This window comes from Paralichthys olivaceus, chromosome 19 (genome assembly GCF_024713975.1).
Source record: "Paralichthys olivaceus isolate ysfri-2021 chromosome 19, ASM2471397v2, whole genome shotgun sequence".
Taxonomy (NCBI): Eukaryota; Metazoa; Chordata; class Actinopteri; order Pleuronectiformes; family Paralichthyidae; genus Paralichthys; species Paralichthys olivaceus.
In genome coordinates, this window is record NC_091111.1 from 14,788,406 (window position 1) to 14,814,018 (window position 25,613).

The 25,613-nt window shown below is 41.6% G+C and overlaps 1 protein-coding gene across 1 annotated transcript; it reads left to right on the plus strand.

Moving 5' to 3' along the window:
• The first annotated feature begins 667 nt into the window (after positions 1-667).
• On the plus strand, positions 668-25,546 carry enpp1 (ectonucleotide pyrophosphatase/phosphodiesterase 1). The gene is made up of 23 exons (XM_069514423.1): positions 668-952; positions 5,521-5,593; positions 9,073-9,133; positions 10,636-10,733; positions 10,812-10,891; positions 12,159-12,278; positions 13,049-13,158; positions 13,256-13,321; positions 13,415-13,487; positions 14,114-14,222; positions 15,492-15,623; positions 15,727-15,758; positions 15,897-16,024; positions 16,644-16,713; positions 18,270-18,357; positions 19,146-19,330; positions 19,696-19,735; positions 19,845-20,005; positions 21,201-21,336; positions 22,128-22,202; positions 22,812-22,944; positions 23,835-23,979; positions 24,108-25,546. Exons 1-23 carry the CDS (start codon positions 818-820, stop codon positions 24,258-24,260), a joined length of 2,403 nt encoding a protein of 800 aa, XP_069370524.1. The 5' UTR covers positions 668-817; the 3' UTR covers positions 24,261-25,546.
• Positions 25,547-25,613: the final 67 nt, after the last annotated feature.

The following is a 25,613-nucleotide window of genomic DNA, read 5'->3' on the forward strand; positions in this document are numbered from 1 at the left end:
ACCTGGACCTCACACAGCTGAAATATGTCCGTGTTCAAACTGTCAGGGAAGAGGAACAACATCATGACATTATATTTATTATCTGTATAACTCTTCTTTTTGTGACATGAAAACAACTCTACGTGTTGCAACATTACCACCCTGTGGATGGTTTGAGAACAGCAGGTTGACTAAGTGGAATCCTGAAGCACATAATACATGATGCATGAAAACAGTTTATGGATTCTTTGTTGTGTTTTGTGATTTTTTTTTATTAATTGTTGTGTTTTATGATTTTTTGTTGTGTTTCGTGATTTCTCTCTGTGTTGAACTCTAACACTGTTATTCTGTTATTCAGACAAAAGTTTAAATTGTACAAGAAGTCCTTCTGCACTAATGCAGTCTGACCACAGGGTGGCAGCAGACGTCTGGTTGTAAATGTATTGAAGTCCTTGAACAGCTGTTTGTTCTTATGTTACATATCTGAGAGTTTAAAACTGCTGAGACTCAAACATCCACATCCAGAGCGACTCTGTGTCTTTTAAATAAAACACACATCGTTCCTTAATCCGGCCTCAGACCTCAGACTCACTGCTGAAGTCTGCAGGAAACATGAGAACCAGAGAAAAAGTAAAAGTTGTATTTGTTGCCTCCTCCTCTTCCTTGTGTCCAGGATCAGTTCTGCTGCAGCTCAGTGAAGCTGTGGGACGTGAAGAGACGAGGCGGTGCTTCACTTCACTCCAGATCCATTCACACACACACACACACACACACACATGCACACACATTTCCTCAAACTGTGACTGGGGTCATTCCTCATTTCATCCTGTGCAGCAGCATGGAGGTAACGAAGGGAGAAGAGAGTGGGAATGAACATGGAGCGTCTTTATTCGGGACAGCAGAGCTGGAGAGTCAGAGCACAAACACTGGACGAGACAAGAGCAGGAGCATCCGGTGTAAAATCATTACTGGGGTACGTTCAATATCTCTGAAAGTCTCATATCTGTCTCTGAACACCGGCACCCCCCCTCTGTAACACCAAATACTGACAAACCACGTGCTGTTGTTCACTTGAATTCTCTTTTTCTATCGATGTATGTGTGAAAGTGGCTTTTTGATCGATTTGAACTGAAACAGAGTTGATTTGCTGAACTTTTCACCACACAACTAAAAATAGTTTGAAAAAAATCCTGTAAAAGTGTCAACATTAGTGTGTTTAATTTCCACACCAGTTTTATCTACTGCATCTTAATGAAGCTCCATAATGTTCATTCCGGACTTATTGAACATTAAGAATGTCCAGACTCATACAGATAAAACTTTCTGCACCGTTTTCTGATGAATTGAATAGTTTCAGTCAATTTTCATGTAAAACCGTTGAAAACTTCAACTTTTCTCTGGTTTTGCTCCTTTACTTCGTCACACATGACTGAAAACTGAGAATATATGAGTTTTGGACTCTTAGTCGAACTAAATAAGAGATTTAAAGTTTCCTCTTGGATTTAACCACCACATTTTCACATTGATCCGTGAAGTAGACTTGAGAACAATCAGCAGATTAATCAAGAGTCATTTAAAAGCATAAAAATGATGACTGAGTGCACAGTGACTGGGTCTGACCTCAGCAGCACAGCCTCAGCTCTGGATTTCTCCACTGTTCCTCCTCAGCTGTCTGTCACTCAGCCCACACCGACGGTGTGAACGTGGAAACTTCATGTTTTCACTCCAGTGTAAAGACTCAGAGGCCAGATGAGTGTCTGCAGGTGGAGGAGATGAAGCACAGACTGATCCTCCACCACCACAGTGCAAAACTACTCGTGTTATTATTTAAAGCCCAGAAATATTCAAATTTAAAAGTAAGAAAATCTGCAAATTGTCCCATTGGAGGACTTCAGACCGTGAAATCTTTGGCCTGTTTTCTTGAAAAGTAACAAAAATGATAATTGATGATTACATCTTTGCACATTGTCTGTTGTTGTTATGATGCACACATATGTCACTTTCAGGTTATTTATGGTTTTGAGGGTGTCTTCACTTTACGGCCGGGATGAGAATCTGATTGGACGTTGAAATGACTGTTTTCTTTGTATTCCACCTCCGAGATATTTCATTCTTGCCTCAGCAAACAACAGCAGCTTTTATTGTTGACAGTTTCCTAAAGGGAACCGAGACTAACCACACATTTTCTACATGCAGGCTAAATCTGGGACACATTTTGGGGGATTACACGACGACTAAAACCATAATTGAAAATTGCCAAAAAAGAAAAAGAAAGAAAAATATGATTATATGTTTTAAATGTCATGCAGCTGCGGTCAGAGCTATACGAAGAAAAAATGAATTATGATGCGTTACAGTGAAACTAATTCATGCATTTGGCCGAATGAGTAAAGACTGTTTGGAATCTGCCTCCTCTGAGAAGACGCTGTGGCAGTACTGTACATACAGATGTTGAAGAACACAATGCGCTTGAACAAGAAACCTTTCAAAATATATTCAACGATGTGTGATTGGCTCAGCTAACAATGACTTAAATGTGCGTCTGACAGAAGAGGAATTATGCCTGAATGTTGGATGTATAATTGTCCCTTCTGTGTAAAGTGTGGCCCCTTTACGGCCCCTGGTTGAGAAATATCCCAGAGTTCTCTGAGTACTTCTCGGTGGCAGAACAGCGCAACTGCTGTTTTGGTGTGGGCGAAGAAGAAGGAAGGATTTCTGAGAAAAGAGCATGTTTTATCTGGGGTCAACCAATATACTTTAATGATGTCATACAGGATGACTGCGTACTCACCCTGGTATTTTCTGCTGTATGAGCATTTCCAATACTGGCATCGAACCACACCCTTCACACTATCTACTCACAAAATCCTGCCAAGACTTCAGGAACTAACATTTTCAGTCGCTCTCTGCCTGAGACACACGAGGTGAAGTCCAGCCAATATGTTCCCTCCTGTCGTATGAGCCTCCAGATATCTGGCAGACGACCAGACATTACACTGTAGTGTTGTGCAAAGCCTCCAGACGGATGAGTAGGAGTGCAGATAAAACCAGGGCTATTTTATTTTTACTCCAACATGAGGTGTACTCATTAGTTTGTCAGACTTTTTATGAAGTTGTTTTAATGCTGGTGTCTGTCCAGCTTCTCCCAGATCAGACGTTTACTGTGCAGACCATAGTAATCGAGCAGACGAGTAGGTTTTCCACCAGACAGACTGTTTGCTTTCGCTGCCCACAGACTACGGCTAAAGGTTTTTTTCCAGGACAGGTCTCTGTCTCCTTCTGTCTCCCTTCACCTATAGCTGGAGAGAAATAAGTGCAAATACCCAGACACACCACACACACAGCAGCATATTTTCATACCTGTCTAGGAATCCCCAGTCTTGTGTGTGTGAATCACACTAAAGGGATTACTAGATGGTGGATGATTCCCACATTCCTCCATGTTTTTCTACACACACTACACCACCACACTCTAGTGTGCAGTAATTACAGAGGGCATGGATGACTGCAGCGTGAATGTGTCTGATCTGCTGTTGAGTCTGGAGATTTTATTTGTCTTCAAATTGCAGAAAAAAAAATATCACCCACAACTTAATGTGACACATGTGTACGTCAACATGTTTGAAAAACTCCCAATCATGGAGTATTTGTTGGATCTTGAGAACAGAACTGAGGAAAAATAGTTTCTATTTCCACACAAACAATATATTTCAAGTGTGATGAGAAGATAAAGACAAAAAAGAGGAATAAGGTGAAAGTTGTATAAAATCTTATGTCTTGTTTTAGTCGATTAGATTTTACGGCAGCAGCTACAACATGGACACAAATAATAATGATGTAATATCTTTAGCAGAGCGACTTAATTCTTACTGAAACTCTTGCTTTCAAGTTGGATCCCAAGATAAGTCGTTGCAATGTGGATGACGCTTCAGAAACGAAGCCAAAACACCCCCGACACCAACGCTGCCATCTTTGCATTTGGAGCATCGTCCATCTTTATACACAGTCTATCGCTTCAAGGGATAAACAACAGATAAGTGAAGAAGTCCCGGGCTGAAAAACAGGATGTTAAAACTGCTGCAGCTCTTTTTAAATCAAGGTCTCAAACCAACTCTTAAACTCCATGATAATAAACGACCATTAGAACCAGTGCAGGCCTGGTGTGGGCTGTTGTGGAGGCTTCAAAATAAGCAGCACTAAATAACCCCCCTCTCTAACGCCCCTGTGATTACAAACGTTCACCCTCCAGTCTGCAGCAGATATGAGCAGCAGATTACTAGATAGTTCTGCCTCTGTCCTTGGTTAACTCTCCACCTACAGGAGACCAAGGGTCGGGCCAATGCTGCAATGGAGATAATTGGAGTTTGAAGAATAAATATAGGTTCTTGAATTGAGACATGAAAAAGAAAAAAAAGAATGAATGAAAGAAACAGAATTCTAAGATTAGGGGTTTTCAGCCACGTTGGCAGCTCTGAGAGGTTTTACCAGCGCAGCAGAGCTTCGAGCTAAACACTGACGACAGCATTTGTTTTTATTTGGTCATAAAACCAGAAGTATTGGTTGAGGTACAATTTTGACCTGATGGTGGCGCTAAATGAAAAGTCACGTGATCACCGAGTTACTGCAAAATCCTCCTCAGGGGATCATGAATGTGTGTAGAAACCTTCATGATAATTGATCTCAAAGTTTTTAATGTGTTTTATCCGATGAGCTGACGTTGAATGAGAAAACTCAGGGATCAGCTTCTTTTAACAGGAGCCTTTTTTTTTTACGGATCATCTTTTCAAATTCATCTGCTAGTTGTCGATTTTGAAAACTCGGAGATCATCCTCTCAGGACAATGAATCTGAAGATCTGTATAAAGCTCCTTTAAAAGAATTTTATAGTCATACTGACATTTTGTCGCTGGACGGAAGAGCCTGCCGCTTCAAATGTCAAAATGGGAACTTTGAAATGTGTGAATCTCATTCTGTGAATCTTCTTCTCTCTTGAAGCTTCTATAATATTCTGCTGATCCATGTTTCCCACATATTTATGTTCAGCCGTTTGGAGCCAGTCCACCTGATCGCTAAAAACCAATAAAGTCAATGTCAAGAGGAAAACCCTGAGGAATCACTGGAGTCGTTTGGATTTGGACCAAAGTGGTGCACCGACCAAACCACTCTGTCATAAAACACTTTGTATTCACAGCTCTCATTCTGTCGTGCTGTTTGCAGCAGGTCTGTACAGTTCTCCAGAATATGTCTTGATTTATTGCTCCTCCCGTGGAGCCAGCAGTCTGTTGCAGTTTATATCTCGGTTTGAAAGGCATGTAGCTGACACTACAGTGTGTCTGCAGAGCCAGAATAATACACTTCAATTAAAGACATTTCCACCGCAGTATAAACATGTTGTGAGTTTTTTTAATGTTATAATTGTGGAGTTTCTTTTCTCTTGTTGTGTTTGCCTTCCATTCACCAGAGCCAGTTTGTTTGTTGACTCTATGTGATTTTAGTTTATAACCTAAATATATATATATGTGTCTTGTTCTCTGGACTTCAGGTTCTGCTGCTGTGCCTCCTGGTGTTAATCCTGGCTTTGGCCCTTTGTCTGAGATACCCCGATGAAGAGAGAGGTGAGCGTTGTTGTCTCTTTACTCACTAATTCAGTGTTTTCTATCGAAGAGTCCCAGCGCAGGAATCAGGACACGGAAAGGTAACGAAGTGAGACTCGACCTTTGTTACGTGTCCTCTCCTTTGGATTCCTGTCTCCTCTCTTGTGTTAAAGTACGGCTAAAGTTTCCCTGCGGAGTATTTTTGTAAACATTCTTTTCGACTTCCTTGGGAGATGCTGCCTTAGGACTGTGTATCATGTCAACAGTTTGCTCTCGTGTCCTTGTTGACGTGCTCTAAATACTCAGTGACCCACTCCTCAGAACACGGCTCCACTGCTCCACTGCTCCACTAGTGGTGGAAAACTATACTTCCAGCTTGTCTGCAGTAGATCTGTGAATGGAGCTCGGACGGTTGTTCCCAGATCTCTTCTTAAAACGTTTTTTTTATGGCAAAGCATCAACGAATGTTTGACATATGTGTTCTGACTGTCTCTCTTGTTTTGATTGCTGTTCTTTTAATTTAACTGCTATTTAAATCATGTTCGTTGTTATTGTTATTTCTGATTTTTGGTGCCTTCCTCAATAGAGATGAAGGAAAGAAGGAAAACTGCAGCCAACCTTCAAATACTCAATAACTAAGTTCTCACTGCTATTTTTCTACACAAACAACTATATGCTATTGAGCTAACTTTAAAAATAAATATGTATAAACACAAAAACAGGCGCTTTAAGTTCAAAAACCTGTTACAGGAAAACAAACCCCGGTTCTGCCTACACACACACACACACACACAGTACACAATATCATATTTCATTTTGTTTCACTGTGACACAACAGTCCACACAAGGATTTCAAAATAACTGCTCATCCTTTCCCTCGTGTAAATATCAGTGATACCGCATTTGATTTATTGTTTTTTATGAGGTTTGGTTTTCAACTCACTGTTGACAGAGAATGAAGATACCTCGGCTGCAGCGGCGAGACGGACAGAAATAACCACCTCCGATTAGGGTTAGGGTTCAGGGGAGGCTCGTGAAAATGCATACTTTACATTTTCGGTGGGTCAAGGTACAAACAAGTCCACAGGTTGCCACTGTGAGGCTACAAACCTGCTGTTTGGGCAACTGGAAAATCTATCTACGTGCGGCCTGTTGACGTCTTTCAGAAACTCTTAACGTGGGAGTATGCAGAGCAGCAGAGAAGGAGTTAAAGAGAAGAAGGGGTCAATGTGAGAGTGAATATGATTTGTTCACATGTTTCTCTGAGGGTGGTGCTTTTTTTTCTTGCTGTTCCAAAATACGTCATGAGCACAGATTTTAAGTGAGGCAGGAATGTTCACCCCGGGTTGGCGTGATCTCTGCAGCTATAGATTCCCTCTGGTTAGATGTGGGCAGTGGCATCTCAGTGTGCTCTTTGTTGCAAACCGCGGTGCCATAACACCCCTCCAGGGCAGCCGTGGTGAGTGTGGGCAGCTGTCCCCCGCCTGGGTGGGGCCCTCTCTCTCTGCTGCTGCGGCATTTCCCCCCTTTAAGTTATATTTCCTTGCAGGCTGACATGAAAGCCGTATGGGAAGAAGACATTTTGAGCTCACCCAAGCTCGTCGTTTATCACATCTACTGAGCTTTGGAACTTCCCCATCTTTCATAATCTTTCTCTGGAAGGTCTTTGGAGGCAGAATAAAGAAATAAAAATAACCCAGGAGACCTCGACCTCTCCCTGGAGTCTGACAGCGAGTGGTGTAAAATGCTGAGAGCGGGTTTTCCTGTGGATTACAGACCACAGCGACTTGTCTCCTGAGACGGAGCATCCCTCTGCTCGGGCCAAACCGCACCGCTGGCCTCGAGAGGCGGTGAGGAGGGGCTTTCTCAGCAACATGCTAAGACTCCCTCATGTGTCCAGTCAGCAGCAGACTTGACAGATGTGCTGGGGAGGAAGCTGCTGGACGGTGGAAGGCCCAGAGCTCCTCTGTTGAAGTCACCTTGTCTGTGGGAAAGTCCTTTTTGTAAAAGACACAGTTGGTTCAAAATGGTCCAGGAGCTGCGTCACAGCTTCCAATAGAGGATACATTCGATTTATTATAGTCACAGTGAACACCAGAGAGTAGTAATGCACATGGTGACTTTCAGTCGAAAGGCTTCAGCAGATACTGCAGAACAGGTTTTTGTGTCCTTTAGCTAATTTTAGTCTTTTTGATTTTGCATTTTTACTGTTTTAGGTGAATCTCACCTCATCTCACTTCAATCACCATCAGATAGTCAAATTATTGTGGCAACATATTTGTTTGTTTTGGCCCAATATTCTTCTATTTCACCGGCCTGAAAGAGAACTCTGCACACAGGTTCCTGCTGCCAGTGTTGGCTGACAGCTGCCGAGATTATCTGTGTGTTCGACAAAACTGCTGAAGCTTGTGAACAAATTGTAGAATTTAGCTTAAATAACATTATATATATATATGTGTCCCTCAGGAGTTGGTGGAGATGAAAACGAAGCTAAGACAGTCATCATAACAGACAGTATTTATCAGTATTGCTGTTACAGCTCATTGAATTCCCTGTTTGGCCCAAAAAAATGTGAACATGTTGAAGACTGTTTTACTGTCTGATTTATTACACACACACACAAACACATACACATGCATGAGTGTGAGGCGGCGGTGTCTCCCTGTTTAAAGTACATGATACATATAAATGTGGTGGTCAGGTTAAACAATCACACCACTTTTCGAAAACCAATATTTTTCTCCCTGTTTTGTTTCCATGAGAACAAAGTCCAGCTGTTCTCTGTTCTCATGTTGTCCAGCACAAAACCTGATGTTAAAAAAAATCACGGCTGAGTGTTTTCTGTTTATTCATCGAGGGTTTTTTTGTCCGAGCCTTATCTCGTGACACGTTCATGTGGTTCACAGATCTGTTGTGCTCACGGAAACGCCGCTAACATTCTTCCTCTGTCCGTCTTCAGCCAACTCATGAGTATGCGGATACGTTCACATCTTGCCTCAAGCCACTCAAATATTTCATCAATCCCATTTAGTCCAATATCAAACACCCAGATGTGGAGATTTGATGTTGTAGAAGTTGTCACGCATTTTAAACCTGAAAGAGTGTTACAAATGTTTGAGGGCCTGTGACCTTTGACCTTTGACCTTTTTTAGTGGATATACCTACTTAAACTAATTTGTAGACTTTATAAAGACGGACAACGCATCTCTAATTCCTCTCATCGTACAAATGAAGACTATTCCTGATATAGGAGCTGCCTTCTTGCACTTTTGAGGTTTTTGCCGATGGGTCCAAATGTTTTTATAGCATCAGATGAGACTTCTTTCATGTTTCATTACAAGTGACTGCCTAACTCAATGTTTAGTTAACATCTACAACTAGGCTGAGTCATTTAGATGTTTCTATTCTTACGTAGTTGTGTTTTTGTTGGCATCAGCACTGTGCAGAGAAACACAATATTCATCCTAAAAGCCACTGACAACACTTCTCTTCTCCTGCAGACGGGGAATTCTGGCTGCAGACGTTCTCTGACGAAATTCCACAGCTACAGTGTCCACCTGGGTAACACAATACTCTTGTTTAAAACTTGTAATCTGGAATCTGATGTGGTTTTCCAAAGGAAAATACCTCAATTCTCAGCAGGCCTTGTTTGGATCCCACCAGTTCCCATAGTCCTTTGTGTGTGATATCCTGTTTTTCTACTCAAAATGAAATTATTCATCCCACGGTTATCCTGAAATGAGCCTTCGTTACAATTGTGGAAAATAAACTGTGACAACACAGAACAAATAGTGAGAAGTGCTTAAATAACACATGACACTAATTTTTTTGTTTTTACAATGTTTAGTGGAAAAAAGTAAGCGTCACTATGGAAACTGAGCTAATGGCTGTGAGTAATCAGACATGTTGGTGAGTGTGGTCTCGTGTGTGTGTTTCTGCTTTCGGGAAGGGAGGAACCCAAACACACACATTAGACTATGGAAAAGAAAACCTGTGGCTCCAGATGAAGCTATTCTTAAAAAGTCTCTCATTCTCTTGGACGTATTGATGCAGTTTTGATGAATACAATTAATGCATTTGTTTATGGATTCATTATTTAGTTTCTTTCTTTAAATTAACTCCTGTTTTTATAATCCAACTAAAGGAATGCTTTATATGACACTTGTTCTCCTTATTCCTCTTGGGAGCGTTAAAGCTTCACCAATTAGTATTTCTATTGAAAATGAGCAACTATCTGGTAAACATCAGCATTTAACTGCTAGAGTCTGAAATTATTCTCAGAAAGTTGTATGAAATGAATTCTAACATTTTTCTGTGTTTGCTGAACAAATAAAACCTTTTTACTAGAAATATGATCATATAAAATGTTGTTTTGTGAACATAATACATGTTGTGTCCAGGTTTAATTCAAAACAACATGTAGAACTGCTCAGTGCCTCAGTATTAAAGAAGAAATAAAGTATGAGTTGAATGTGATGGAGCCCATAATTATGGAGGCAGTGACAGTCTGCCCTCGAGCACAGAATTAAAAAGGTGCAGCTGCATCTTTCCCAGGAAATAAAAAATAAAGATTTTTGGAAAACCTACTGTTTATAAAGTCACATCCAAAGTTCTCCAGTGAGAAATAAAACTGATGTTACAATTGTGTTACCTGAAAAGGAAGTGAAACATGATTCGTACTCCCTGTGACCTGCAATCTGCTGATGGTCGGAGGAGTCTCAGATTCATCATCAGTCACACTTCTCTTCTTCTAGTGTGCGTCAGTGTCAGTGTCTGTGTGAGCGTGTGTGTGTGTGTGTGAGTGTGTGTCTGTCTGTGTGTCTGTGTGTGTGTGTGTGTGTGTGTGTGTGTGTGTGTGTGGTCTCTGCTCTTCACCTCTCAGTCACAGAGCTGCTTTGTATTCCCTCACACACAGATCTACTGTACAGAACTACCTCCTCGCTGCCAGAGATTCTCGTGTGTCCCGCTCAGTGATTCTCATTCATAACCCCCCCCCCACATGTCTCCTCCATTAAAAGCACTTTAAACTCCCCTCTCTCTCTCTCTCTTGTCCTCCCTCACAGCTTCTCCAGGTCTCCTCTCATCCTCTTGTCCTTGGACGGTTTCCGAGCCGAGTATCTGAAAGATCACGGCAGCCACCTCCCCATTATCAGCAAGTTACGTAAGTCGCAGACAGCGTTGACTCCACAGCTCTGGTTTACCAGGCGTCCCGGTTTGACTGAATCTTATTGTGTTGCAGGAAAAATTGGAACCACAACACCGTACATGAGGCCCGTTTATCCCACTAAGACTTTTCCAAACCACTACAGCATTGTGACTGTAAGTTACTCTTCTTTCTTCTGAGGTTTCACACTAATTGCAAACAAATGGACAAACTGTTAAACTTGTTTTGTCAGTGGTGAAGGAACAAAACTCATTGTAGAGGAACCACAACAGTGATGTAAAGTATTCCATCAATTCAACTACGAGTGTTTTCAACAATATAAAGTAAAAAGTTTTACTTCTGCAGACACATGGACCCTGTGAACGATATACTACATTATATAGAGTATAGGTACTATTACAACATTTCTGTTAATATTTTTAGACATAGATGATAAGTTCATGATTTAAATTTAGTGGGTTGATATTTATGATCAGGTTTTATCCATATTTTCCAATTTCTCGTAGTGAAGAGTAAAATATAAATTATGCTGGTTTTCAGTTCCACTGTTTAGGGCCATGTTTAAATTCGAAGGCATCATTTAGGTTTTATATTTGTACCATAAGAATCATATGTTTTCCGAGCTTGGCTGAGGTGGTTGCTCCACTGAGTGTCACTGATTTTGCAGCTGAATGAGTTGGTTTTAAGGATTATATTCAGTTCAGTAGATTTTCCCTGTGGTCGCTGACTTGGGGGGCGGATTACAAGATTAATCTGAGTGGTCATGAGACGATTAGCGGGAGAAGAAAGAGAGAAAAAACAAGGACCGGACATTGACATTGATATTTTGCATGTGAAATTTTGGATTATTTTAGCTGTTGGACATTTATTTAAATGAAGCCACCTGAAAAGTTGAGAGGGACAAACTTTTTGTAAAGCTGCTAAATATTCAAAGACATCTGAAATGAGTCTAACCCAGTTTTCAACCTCGGGCTTGGAGGCTTCGGGTAGTAACTAATTTCATTGGAACTAATTTGTAATTCTAATAGTATCTTTTTCTTTTTTGGTCTAACCTTGAAAGTGATAGTTCAAAAAACATTGTTAAATACCTCAAATGGTACTTGAATAAATGCACTTTTTACTTTCCACCACTGCTGTTAGTAGCCTACAGTTTATAGGTGGTGGCTTTTCTTCACGACGGCACAGAAAGCTGCTGTCGAGGCCTAATGGCTCACATGTGCTCGTGAAGTGAACCACAGCAAAACTAAAGGGGTTAGAGAGTGGAGTTCACCTCTGTTGGTGGAGAACGGAGCCTGCAATTAAAATAAACTGCTGCGGCTCCCAGTGATATTTAGTTTGAGCGGATTGGAGAGGAGGAGGTAATCACAGTATCAAAGCAGCTCACCCTGACTGTGTGTTTGTTTTACGTCTTGACTCCTGCAGGGTCTTTATCCCGAGTCTCACGGGATCGTGGACAACAAGATGTACGATGTGACCCACGACGCTCTCTTCAGCCTGAAAAGTAAAGAGAAATTCAACCCTAAGTGGTACCAAGGGGAGCCGGTACGTGAATCTGTGTGAATAAGTAAAAAAAAACTTCGTAATGAAATATCAGGCTGTAATTTGTCGGCACGAGACACTTGTTTTGTTTTTCGGTGATCGAGTTTCATAACTAAGAATCATCTCTCCCGGTAATGAGCTTCTCGATATAATTACGGACGGTGCGGTGTTGAGTGACAGCCTGTGAGGGCTGCGAGTCGTGCTTCTTTAGATGCTTCGTGGTTTCCATTTAAACGGGAGGCCTCTTAAATCTCATTCCTCCACAGCGTGACAGGCCTCTCCTCTTGAAAATGCACCATGCACTCGTCTAAAACGTGTTTCCAGGAGGAAGGAGAAATAAATGATTCCAGCTGAGTGATTTTATTCTGCAGAAATCCATTCTTTCATAATAACACTTGATCCAATACAACTAAGTGCATCTGCCACAATGTGCATTTAAACCTGCTGCATGAATAAGTCGCGTCTGATCAGTCGACTAGTTATTATTTAATAATAAAATTATACAGTTAGATTTCCATTAGACCTGCCCGGGCTGTGAGGGATAATATTTACCTAATAGACTAAACACTTCAACTGTGATGAATGAATGAGTTCAGTTTATGTCTCTGAATTAATCATGAGACTATTTATTATTTTCTTTTCTTTCTCCTCTCCTTTCCTTGCTGTTCATTTCCTTTGTTTTCCTTTCCATCCATTCCCTTTGCTCTTCTTCCTTCTCCTCTCCTCTTCCTCTCCATCCCCTCTCCTCTTCCTTCTCCTCTTCCTCTCCAAAGGTCTGGATCACTGCCATGAATCACAAACTGAAAACAGGAACTTTCTTCTGGCCGGGCTCAGACGTTTCAATCAACGGCACTTTCCCAAATTTCTACAACAAATATGACATGTAAGAGCGATGCTGTTCTGTTCCATACGTTTAAATGAAGAAGAAATGTAATGGCGTGGTATTCATTTGTTTATTAATCACATGGTTCGGTGCACAGGACCATTTCGTTTGAGGACAGAGTGAGGACGCTGTTTGATTGGCTCAGTTTACCTGAGGGACAAAGGTAAAACATGATTTTTATTTTCATTCACAAAGGGTCACCGCTGGAAAAGCACTGTTCACTGCACTGAACTGTTGAATCCTTGTTTGATTTTAGACCCGACTTCTACACTTTGTACCTGGAAGAACCTGACGCATCAGGACATGCTCATGGGCCAGGAAGCAAAGAGGTCAGTCAGTAAACCTGCAACTTTAAGCTGATTGTTCATTATCTAACGAACAGCAGCCCAGAAAGAACAGAGTCAGAGTCTGAAGGAAACTCAATGGATTAGTTCCGGACCTTTGACATTGTAGTTTGACAAAAGAAGCTCAGCTGAGGATTTTCTTATTCTAGTCCTTTTTATCTAATGTTTTTATGCAGTGAAGTCATCAAACTGCTTGTTTTGTCCCTTAAGGCAAAGACCAGAAGCAAATCTTCACATCTGAGAAGCAGCTTCTGGATCATTTTTAGCTTTTTAGCTGGTTAAAATCAAGAAAAATAACAAACCAATTAACCTTTCTCTTGATCAGCTAATCAATTAGTGGAATACTATTTCCAGCTCTGAATATCTTATTAACAATTTAAAGACACATCTATCTTACTGAATCATTTTTTATCTCACATTGAACCATTTTTTCATGTAGTGTCTACAAATTATAAACCAAACCCCATTCATAAAAGTCTGTATTATCAGCAGTGCTGCCAGATCAGAGTATTTCTTTGCTGGAACGTGATGTTCTTACATGTTGGACGAACCAGACGTCTGAACACTGCTCTGCTGCCACAGTGACACATTAACTCTGTCGTGCTGTTCAGGTCCTTTTGGCCTTGGAGCGTGTGGACAGGATATTGGCAATGCTGATGGACGGCCTGACGGAGAGAAGCCTGCACCACTGTGTCAACCTGATGGTCGTATCTGACCACGGTGAGATTAATCACTCCTCCACACAGATATCATGCATCCGTAGAGAGGACCCTCTCCTGGTGTAGATATAAAGTATTTCAATATAAAGGGTAAAGAAAACAGCAATAGATCTCTGTCACCACTTGAACCGTTTCACTCTTTCAAACAATCCTCCTCAGTCTGCGGTTTCACAGTAGTAAGGCATCGTATTGAGGCTTACTGGGGGGGGGGGGGCTTTAGAGGTTTACTGTCATCTTCAAATGTTTGACTTGGTTGAGTCACTGCACCTGTTGCAGGGGAAACTTCTGCGCCAGAGAGCAACGTGCTGAAAGATGTTTGTTATCCGGGGGTAAACTGTTCTCAGTGGTGTGTTAGGAGGAGTTTCTGTGAGCAAGCATTTGGAGACCATATGTTTCAGCTTGTAATTTCCTGTGATAAAGATAGAGGACAGAGTGGGAGGAGCTGGTTTCTCCTCATCAAAGACGTGATTTCCAGGAGAAAATGTTGCTTTAGATGAACTGTGGTTGTTATTGTTCTGAATGAAGGAAGGATTCATCAGGGTTCACGTTAAAAACCCAAAGAAAATGCTGACGAATGTTAAACTAAGTTTAAATGCACTCAGTCTATTGTGGGCTGCAGAAAAGACAAAATAATTGCTCACATCTCCACATTTCTGAGAAGAGAAACCTCAGCATGAAAAATCGTGAAAGCATAATCATGGATTTTAAAAAGGTTGCTAAAAGTGAACTGATGCCACATTCTGAATTAGAATGGCTTTGAGTAGAGGGGGTACCTCCGCCAATTCAATCACACCCAGTTTCACACACTCATGGATATCAGTCCCCAAAATTCCCAGGATTTTTTTATTATTCTCTGAGAAATAAAAGCAAGTGTTGGAGAAAAAAAACAATCTTAAATCTCACAATGTTACAGACGGTGAAAAGAAATCCCTGATCTGGATCCACAACTAAATCTACTGAGTCTTTCTTACAAACAAACAACCAACTTAGAAATAGACAGAGATGAAAACATAACCTCAGCGGCCTATTATTCCCCTTGTAACTGTTTTTAATGCCTTTTTAAATTGTCTTATGTTGCTTTTACAGTTCGCCCTGACGCCTTTCATATTTTATGTATCGCCTTGTTGTTGAAATGTGCCACACAGATAAACTTGCCTCATGAAACCGCGTTTACATTCACTAGATCCAGATATATCTGTTATCTGTCCAGTAGCTTTTGCGTCATCCTGCTAAAGAACAGATCAATTCATATGTTTTTGTTTTCAAACAGGAATGGAGGAGGCGTCCTGCGAAAAGGCAGCATTTGTATCAACCTACCAGGAAAACACTGACAGCTTCAGGGTCATCCAAGGCCCGGCTGCTCGTATCAGACCCACTCGCCTCCCCGACGATTACTTTTCCTGTGAGTTCTTGAGGATGACATGTTTCCCAGCTTTGCAGCATCACTCAGTGTCAGCTTGTTTATATGCAGCGTGGCTAACCTTGGCCTGTGTCTCTTTCCCCAGTCGACTATGAGGGCCTGGTGAAGAACCTGTCGGTATGTGAAGTATTCCGAATGTCACCCATGTATTGATAGGGAGAATGAAGAATTATCTGCCTGCTTAGCTTCACGTCAAACAAAGCCCGTCCTGGTCGCACAGCGTGTTGATGCTCCTGCTCTGTGTGTGATCTGAAGTGCAGGGCCCCTGACCAGCCGATGAGGCCGTACCTCAAAGAAAACCTCCCGAAAAGGATGCACTTCGCCAACAACAAGCGCATCGAGAGGGGACATCTGTATATGAAGGAGGGCTGGCAGGCAGCTCTGTGAGTCACAGACCAGTTTACTCTCTTTACACAGTGACTCTGCTTTATCACAACATTGGGTTTCTGTAGCTTTTCCATTATTTCTACTGGTGTTGATAATATCTGTCACCAAATAAAGATAAGATAAGATAGAAAGTTGTTGTAGCAGCAGATGAGGCAGACTAGAGCATAAAAAAAAGAATTTGTATATAATATGCACCCTTATCAACACAAATGTGAATTTGTTCTGGCACAGGATGTGAATTTGTGTTTTAGTATCGAGAGATATTAAATAAATATATAAACATATATGCATATATAGACCGTTATAAGTATATAGGCAGTTATGGTGTACAAAATGGATATGATAAAAACCAGAGCTGTTACAGTAATTGGTCAGGATTGGAAAGTCTTGAATGAATATATTTTAAAGCATCTGATTTTCTAAAAAGTTTCTGCAGTAAAATCAGTCAATACAAAATAAATAACTTTATACAGAGTTAAAGTGACCGACCCTTATACTGAGATTATATACCATGGAACGTTTCCTTCAGAATAAGATGGAAACACATAACTATCATAATGTTTTATTGACTCTACATCTTTATGTCTCTTTGTTTGATTTATTTTTCCTCCTCAGTAACAATAAGGAAATCAAGTACTGCAGCGGAGGATTCCACGGCTCCGATAATCTCTTCACCAACATGCAGGTCAGAGGGAGGAAGGACGTGTGTGTTTGTCAGCTGTGCTAAAAAATGTTTCACCGTTCCCTGTTTGGGTTTGGAAAAAAACGTGTGATAAATCATCGACCCATGGAGTGAACTATATTTAGGTGTTTCAGATAAATCATCAACAGGCAGGTCAGAGGGAGGAAGGATGCACATGTTGTACTTAATTAACGTTTTTCACAATATCCTAAAAGACGACCCATTGAATGTATATATTTATAGTCTGACAGCTCAATAGACGTTCTCTTAGACTTAAAACAATACAAACTACTCGACTGGTGCTTACCTCACTACTGAGACATAAACATGACCCTTCCTGCAGCTGATCGGACAAGTTATAAAACACAACACAGGTGACAAACACGTGCACTTCTAAAATCTTGCTGCATATGGGAGGAAATGAATATCTGATTACTCACTAATACATAACTTCTTTAAATCAGTAATTACAGTTTTAAAAACCTTTATAAAGAAAGTAGTTGCTCCCAGGCTATGGCTGAGAAACAGTTCTCAGGAACTGATGATTTTATCTATTAGTACTTCCTGTCATTTGCTGATTGACCGGAGCCAATTAACTTAAATAAACCATGAAACAGACGCAGATTTAGATGTTGAAGTTTCTCAGTCCCATCTTTTCAGGTGTAGGCAAAGTCTACTTTTCCACAGAGCCCCTTGAATATTTTTCTATCTTGCATGTAAGATAATTTTCTCGTGGTAACAAGAAATATATCCTGTCTTAACAAAATAATAACTTCTGTGCACAAGATAAAATCATGTGTGCAAAAGATAATAACGTACCCATGAGGCGCTGATCTTGTTCTTGCTTTTTATCTAATGTGCACATGTTATTACCTTGTGCTCACAAGAAAAAGAAGTATCGTCTTTCTATCTTTAATCTGCATCATATAATTTGATCGGTCAGTCATGCTGCTAAATTTAGCGATTAATTTTTGAGTCCAAGTGAAATATGTCTTTATATTTGCTGTATAATTTCTGCACATGAAACCACAGGAGAAAATATGAGAAACACAAATACTGTGTATTTCTAAAACTCAGTAATTACACGTGTTGCTCTCCACCTACACGTTCTCACTTTTGGCTTCATTTTCATTTGTCAACATGTTTCTCTGTGCCACCTTCACACCAGTCGTCACAAACGCGTCTCTGTACGTTTGTGGATGTGGTTGTCGTCACATTTTTTGACTTGGTGTAATTATAGTCTGCTGGCATCTATAAAAAAATGGCTCTGAGTTTGGAAAAGTCAGCGTGAAGGCAACGTGTTCTTGAAATAGAGCGTTTACTCACCTCCAAATATCTCACCACCCAAACAACACGTGTCCTCGAATTTTAATCTGCAACTCACAAGGTCACGTGAGGTCATTTTACTGCCGTAGCTCGTTTCAAATATTTACACACGGACTCATCGTGGCTCTGACTGTTTGACGTCTTGTTAGTCACAGACAGAGTTTTCAGTTTACTGTACTCAGTTAAACGAATGTAAGTCAGTATGTTAAAATCTGCTTCTGATGTCTTTCCAGGCGATCTTCATCGGCTATGGTCCAGGATTCAAAAGCAACACCGTTGTGCCACCTTTTGAAAACATCGAATTATATAACCTCATGTGTGGTAAGTTGCTTTGTTGCAGAAACCAACAGTTTAATGCGCAATGTTCTCGTTTGCTGAAACTGTTTTTGGTGTTTTTTGGCAGCATATACTGTATTTAAAAAGAGGTCAAGTCCACGACTGGTACACAAACCTGTGTATTTATACAACCAACATGTTTGACCACCCAAAGCTCATCGTCAGATAATGTTCACTCCCATATAATTTGCAGATTTCAGATATTATGGTGAAATAGTGTAAAATCACATGACGTGGATGCAAACAGATTCACACACGCGCACACGCACACACGCTGAGCCGGGCTGACCCTGAAACATCTGTGTGTGCAGTGGACTGTTGCTAATGATTTAATGACAGGACAAACACGAGGAGGAAATGAGTGAGGGCTGAATTCAGTGACCTAAAAAGACCCTAAAAGATTTTAAGAGACTTGATACAAAGGCAGCCAGCGGAGCCTTTTCTTTATCGTCTTGTTCCTTGAACAGTTTAAAATCGTTTTCACCATCATCACCTTTTTTTTTTTTACTTATTTAGTTTTGAATTGTCCCTCTACTGCTTTCATGTGATCAACATTGCCTCCTGCCGATTTATTTCTCTCTCTTGTATTTGCCTTTTGCTTTCAAAGCACTTTGTAAACTCTGTGCTTTATAAATTATGTTTATTATAGTGTTTGAGTGATACCTCATATTACTGCTTAATGTGATGTAAACAGAAATCTAAAATAATCTTTTCCTGTTTACATTAATCAATCATAATGTATCCACTCTTTTTGTCTCTGTTTGTTCGTCCAGATCTTCTCGGTATTCGTCCCGCTCCAAACAACGGGACTCACGGTAGCCTGAACCACCTCCTGAGACACCCACTGCACCTTCCAGTTCACCCAGCGCAGCTCTCCCATGATTCCCCCTGCGTGGCCAGTGACCCCGTCCCCACTGACGACCTGCAGTGCACGTGCACATCCCAGACCAAGGCAGAGGTACGTGCTAACAAGACACTGAGGCTGGGCGTGAAAACATAGGCCGAGGGATGAAAATGCTAGTTTCAGTCAGTGGAGACCAAAGACTGAATCCAGTCTGTGTAGAGAAGACGTAACCAGCTCTTGAGGTGTGGGGCTGTCTGGCAGCTGGTGGTGCAGAACAAATGGATTTCATTAAATATCAGGAAATTCTGCAGCCAGTTAAGAATGTGAAACTGGTCAGAGGACGGACAAGCAGACCTGCAAATCCACCATGAACCACTTCACAGGAACACGTTTGGAACGGATCTTGAACATTATTAAAAATCTGAGGTTGGATTATGTCGTGTGTGTGAGTATAACAAGAAGTGTGTGTTTCTTTTTAGGAGACGGATATGAACAGGCATCTCATCACAACTAATTCCAGTGAGAAACATTTTATCTCTCTCTGTTTGACTTTGCATTCGCACTATGTTTTATGTTGGTTTTTCTTTTTCAAATGAAAATACTTCAGGTTTCTCCATTTTGACTGCAGGTGCTAACGTCATGCTGCGTCACCTCCACCATCCTTTCGGGACGCCCAAGGTCGTCCAGCCAGACGCCGACTTTTGCCTCCTGCACCACTCCGACTACCTCAGCGGATACAGCAGGGACCGCCTCATGCCCCTCTGGGTGTCGTACACCCTCCAGCCTCTGGTGAGTCCGCTGCTTGGAGTTTTTAAACGTGGCCTGAGAAGATGAGTTGTCTCAACCAGCTATATTTCTTCTCTGGTTTGGGTTTGGCAGCAGATCGGACGAGGTTTGCTCCGCTCTCGGCAGCTGTTACTTTTCTTCTGGCCTCATTTTGGCTCAAACTGCTCTTGTCTTGTGTCATTACGCGGTTAAACGTTAGTGTAAATCATGACCTCAGGCGGAGGAACACGATCCCAGGAGAGTTGACGATGTTTTACTTTACTGTCTGAATGATGGAGCAAGTGAGGATGAAGACCTGCTCTCTCTCTCTCTCTCTCTCGAGCTTTGTTTAGAATACTGTACACGCTGCATATGGCTTCTACTGTATATTTTCTAATCTGTGTCGTGGTATAAATTACAGTATCATGCTCAACCCACTCGTACACACACAGAGAACTTCAATTTCACACTTTGTCAAATTCAACAGCTCCGTATAAAGTTCGCTTCAAGCTACTTTGCTCTGTACAAAATCAATTAATCATTGAACAGCGTGAGGCTGTGCAGCTCATCTGCCTTCAGAGCAACTGCTATTCTCGTGCATAAAGGATGTGTTGAAGTTTTATTTATTAAAGGCGTCCAGGCCGACGTCTTCTTCTAAAGCTTCTGTAAGTTGATGCGTTTTCTCATTCAGCTCCTCTGTCCTCTGCCTTTCAGAATAAAATGAGCAGGTCCTACTTTTACAAACTGAAACCTTCGCGGCTTTTTATCTATAACTACATTTTTAATGTTTGCATTAAAAAAAAAGAAGCAACTCCCATAAAGGCAGCGCTCATACTTGCATCATGGGTGAGCTGGCCAATCAGAGCAGACTGGGGGGCCTTAAAGAGACAGGAGCTAAAACCAAGTGTTTCAGACAGAGGCTGAAAAGAGGAGCTGCAGCAAAGGACAATATGAGGATAGTGATGTGTTATTTTGAACATTAGAGCGTTTAAACCTTTTCAAGTGATAACCCAGATTAAATGTTTATGTTTTCTCTCTGCTGGACGCTGTATTATCTGTAAAACACACATTTCCCTGTGAGTAGTACCGAACTACATTATCCCAGCACCCACATACACATGGCAAAGCAAAATCAAGCCAAGTGATCTCACACGACACCCAGAGCGCTGGCCTGAATCCCGCTCCTCACTGTCCGCCACTGACCGATCCTCTCTCTCAGACCACAGTGCGACCCCTGAGCCCGGAGGTGGAGGCTTGTGTCCGTGCTGACGTGCGAATCCCACCGGCCGCCAGCCAGCTGTGTCTCCGCTATAGAGACAACTCGGATCTGTCCTACGGTCTGCTGCATCCCCCCAGTGAGTGTGTGTGTGTAGTCACAGTTCCTTGTCCCCCGCTGGGTGTTGAATTGAAGTTGACGTGTTTCAGAGCCACATTCTCATGTAAAAATGCAACCATGCTTTGGGGCTGCCCCCCTCCTCTAATGAGACGCTGTAGATTTACTGTGCTGAAAATGAAATTCTGGTGTCAGGTAGCTCCACAAAGGGAAGTGACAGACTGATAAAGAGAAGTAAAAGCTCCCCCGCAGCTGGGAGAGAGTTGTAGACTCACCAGAATTAGACTTCACATGTGGCCGGTGATCTGTGCAGTGTAATGACGCATTAGAAGTCGATAACAGATAAATCGATTAGAATCTTTGACTCTTTAATCTCTTATGTCAATCTATGATTTCCGATTTTTTATTTCTTAGTTCCATATCATTGTAAACTGAAAATCTTTGGGTTTGACATTTGACATCATCATCACCATGGACACAGGGGGAATGTGGCGGACACTTTTTTACATTTCTAGACAAACGATCATGTCGATCATGACAATAAACAGCAGTTTGAGCTTTATCTGACCTCTTTGTGTTTGGATCATGTTACGTTTCAGTCTTTATCTGCCAAGACGGACATTTGGTATAAGGATTCGGTCTGTGTCAGGTCACAACAAAATCTTGGTGCAGATCTGAATCAGTGGGCGGATCTAGGATTTTTTATCACCTTTCTCTACCACTGGGAGATTTCCCAGGAATGAATCACTAGTTTAAGGGAACTGTTCGGTTTTGTTCTTCATTTAAAACATCCCACTCTTGATCTCTCTGCAGATCTGAGCTCCAGCGGACGTGAGTCAGACTCTCTCCTCACGAGCAACATGGCTCCGATGTTCCCTGCCTTTAAAGGTGAGTCAGACACTTGTCAGCTCCTGCACCTTAAGCTTCACATGTGTTGCGTCACTCCCTTCATTTCTGTTCTTTTGCTCATACATCCACGTTGCTCAATTCTGCCTTAATCCCACGAGGACTACATCCGTACCTGCTCTCTAAGAACAACAACACCACCTGTGACGTATGTAGAAGAGATCGAGGCAACTTGTGGTCTGCACAAGGAGCAGAGCTTCTGTTGGGACTTGTTGGATGATTGATTCATGGAGAATTCTCTTCAAAGCTCTGGTCACATTTCTGCTGCTGCCACAAACTCTATATATGGAAACTCTGTCTCACTTGAAGGAAAATCTCCTCCTCATCCTGTAGTTTGTGCCTGAAGCCAGAATTATTCTGCTAACTGATGCTGCCCCCTGGTGGCACACACACCACTTGTCAAACCTTGTGTGACCCCCCCCCCCCCCCCCCCTCATTTGGAGGGAATATTGTTGTCCTCATATTTCTAAATTTAAACCCTCATCTTCTCTCTTGCATGCAGACCACATCATCATCATCATCATCATCATTGGTTGTGGTGTATTGTTGAAGTAATAAAAAGTTTTGTGCGTGTGTTTTCTTTAACCGCAGATGTTTGGACACATTTCCACAACGTCCTGCTTCCAAAGTTTTCACAGCAGTTGAACGGACTCAACGTCATGAGTGGGCCGATATTTGATGAGGACTTTGACGGAAACGTTGACGCGTTCAAAACAATCTCGGGGTGAGTCGGCAGCGCACATATATATATATTACAAAATACATTGGACACTTTAAAGTATTTTTATACGCTAAAGTTTTTATTTCGTTTTTACTAAATATCGATTCTTGAGTTCAGTAAAATTGATGATTATAAATAATTAAGTTAATCTGCTCCACTTTATTTGTTTTTACGCTACATTAACACAACTCAAACACCTTTTTTCAAACTGTTTCTTCATTTAAAAAGTGAGTTCCCTGAATGAACATACACATTTCTGCCAAAGTTGAAATGGTTTTCGTTACTTCACTTGAGAGAATGATATCATTTTTTTCACTGTTGCTGAATACTTCCTGGTAAAAGTACAGTGTGTAGAAGTTTGTGATATCTAGTGTTGAAGTTGCATGTTGCAGCTGCACAATCCTCACCTCACCCTCTCCTTCCAAACATGAAAAACAACCTGTGGCAGCTTCAGTCGTCATAAAAACTCAAAAGGTGTTTAGTTTGTCCAGTCTGGACTAATGTGAAAAACATGGCGGCCTCCGTAGAGAGGGTCCCCTCGATGTAAATATAAAGTATTTAAATATAAAAGGTCTTTTATGGGAGAAAGAAAACTACAATTCATACAATTTTAGATGAAACGAACTAGTGAAAACATCATGAGGATTATTCTACAATAGTTCCCTTTCACCTACATCTTACACACTGGACCTTAGGGTCCAACCCGGGAATTGAAACCATATTTTCAGCAGCGGTGACACAAGCAGCAGGTAACCAGTGTGAGTCCTGACAAATTCTCCATCAGCTGAGATTTTATAAGTGTATAAAATTCTTATAAAATGTATAAATTAAACAGAGATTGAATATATAAGAGGCAGCAGGGTTTGAATCCCAGTGCTCTCTCGTCTCTCCAGGAATGAGGCTCCCATCCCGACTCATTTCTTTGTGATCCTGACGAGCTGCGGGAACTCAGCCCTCATCCCCTCTCGCTGCGAGGGCCCTCTGCAGACGCGGGCCTTCATCCTGCCCCACAGACCTGACCACACCGAGAGCTGCGCTGTGAGTAACACCACCACCACATCACCTCTGTGGAAACCTGCTGCTGACAAACCCCACAGTGGAAACAAAACAGCAAAGCTGAGAATTTATAAATCACACATTCACAGGTTTTCTTTGCTCCTCCTCAGGATGGGTCGGACTTGACGTGGGTGGAGGAGTGGCTACGTTTTCACACCGCGCGTGTCCGAGACATCGAGCTCCTGACCGGACTGAGCTTCTACCACGACAGGATATCGGTGGACGAGACGCTACAGCTCAAGACGTTTCTACATAGCGCTTAAAACCAGAGACATTGAAGTTTTAATCTCCAAAGGAAGCCATATTGGTCTGCACAACAGGCCTCAGTCCACGTGGACTCACAGTAAACCTGCTCTCAGGTGCCATCACTTACAAACGTTTCCTGTTTTCAGACCATATGAATCCCAACAATGACCATCCATCCATTTTTTATTTTCTTTTATTGTAATGTCTGATTCCAAAACTCATTCTACAGTTATTCAGTGTGGGAAAGTCAAGTTCTGTTGCTTTGTTAGGATGATTGTACAGAGAGGGTTGTGTTTTGTTATATATGAGACTCCGGAGCTTTGAACCAAAGACGCCAGCACGTCTGCCGCACTTCCTCAGATGGGATTAAAACAAAAGGGAAACGTTCATCCACGGAAGACGTATTTATACCACGGAGGATTTTATTGGTCAGGTGATTTTTTCAGAAACACCATGAAGATCTGGAGACTTTCAGGAATCCTGCCACACATCTGGAGAAGTGGCCGCAGCAGCTGGAAGAAAAACACCCAAATCTTCTCGTGATTGTTTTTGTATTTTCTTTATACTGCGACAATGTTGTTTTTAGTTTTGTACATTTTTGGTTTGGTCGGTGACATCAAGTGTTCAGTCGAGTGTGTGATAGTGTGCGTGCACATGTGCAGTTTGTGTATTTATGGACGGATTACGAGGCCCTGACGTCACCTACAGGACACACAGAATGAAACGACTTCATACAACATGGCTTGTTTGTGTCACCTGTTGTGTCTCTTTCTGAGTTTTCGTGTCATTTAAAACATTTTTATGTTAAACTTCACCAAGGACTCTCTTTCTTTTCCTTTCAGCATTTTCACAAGTTTCCCAGGGACTGTTGGTCACTCTTCTGATGTGTGCAACTCTTTTTTGAGCTTCTGTGTCACTTTGTCCTCTTTTGTCTCTGTGGTTGTTTGCATCTTTGTGGTCCTTCACTCATTCTGAGTCTCTCCTGTCTCTGTTCAGTGGTTATACATCTCTCTCTTGCTTTGCATGTCTGTGGTTGTGTCTTTAACATGTTCTGTACCTCTGTGCAGTCGTCCCAAGATTCTTTTTCATTGTGTGCAGAGCTCTCAGGTGTTGCAGCTGAACTTCAGCCGGTGGAGATGGGGAGAGATTCTCTGTGTTCAGTAATCTGTCCATGACTATGTGTTGTGTGCAAATGTGTTTTATTATTTTCGGGATCAACGCTGTCTTTGCTCGGTCGTAGATTTCCGCATCACCGCAGCTCTTTGGGAATCTGAGCCGGTAAATAATAAAGTTCGAAAGATTGCGTGTTTTCCTTTGTGTTTTTTTTATAGTTTCAGTCAAAAACTCAATTTTATATAAAAACCTTCTGT

Excerpts from the sequence above, each read along its gene's own strand:
- enpp1 (XM_069514423.1), top strand. The coding sequence starts at position 818 with ATGGAGGTAACGAAGGGAGAAGAGAGTGGGAATGAACATGGAGCGTCT. Across the intron at positions 19,736-19,844 it reads TCTCATCACAACTAATTCCA|GTGCTAACGTCATGCTGCGT; the intron begins GTGAGAAACATT and ends TTTTGACTGCAG. Across the intron at positions 21,337-22,127 it reads CGGTCTGCTGCATCCCCCCA|ATCTGAGCTCCAGCGGACGT; the intron begins GTGAGTGTGTGT and ends ATCTCTCTGCAG.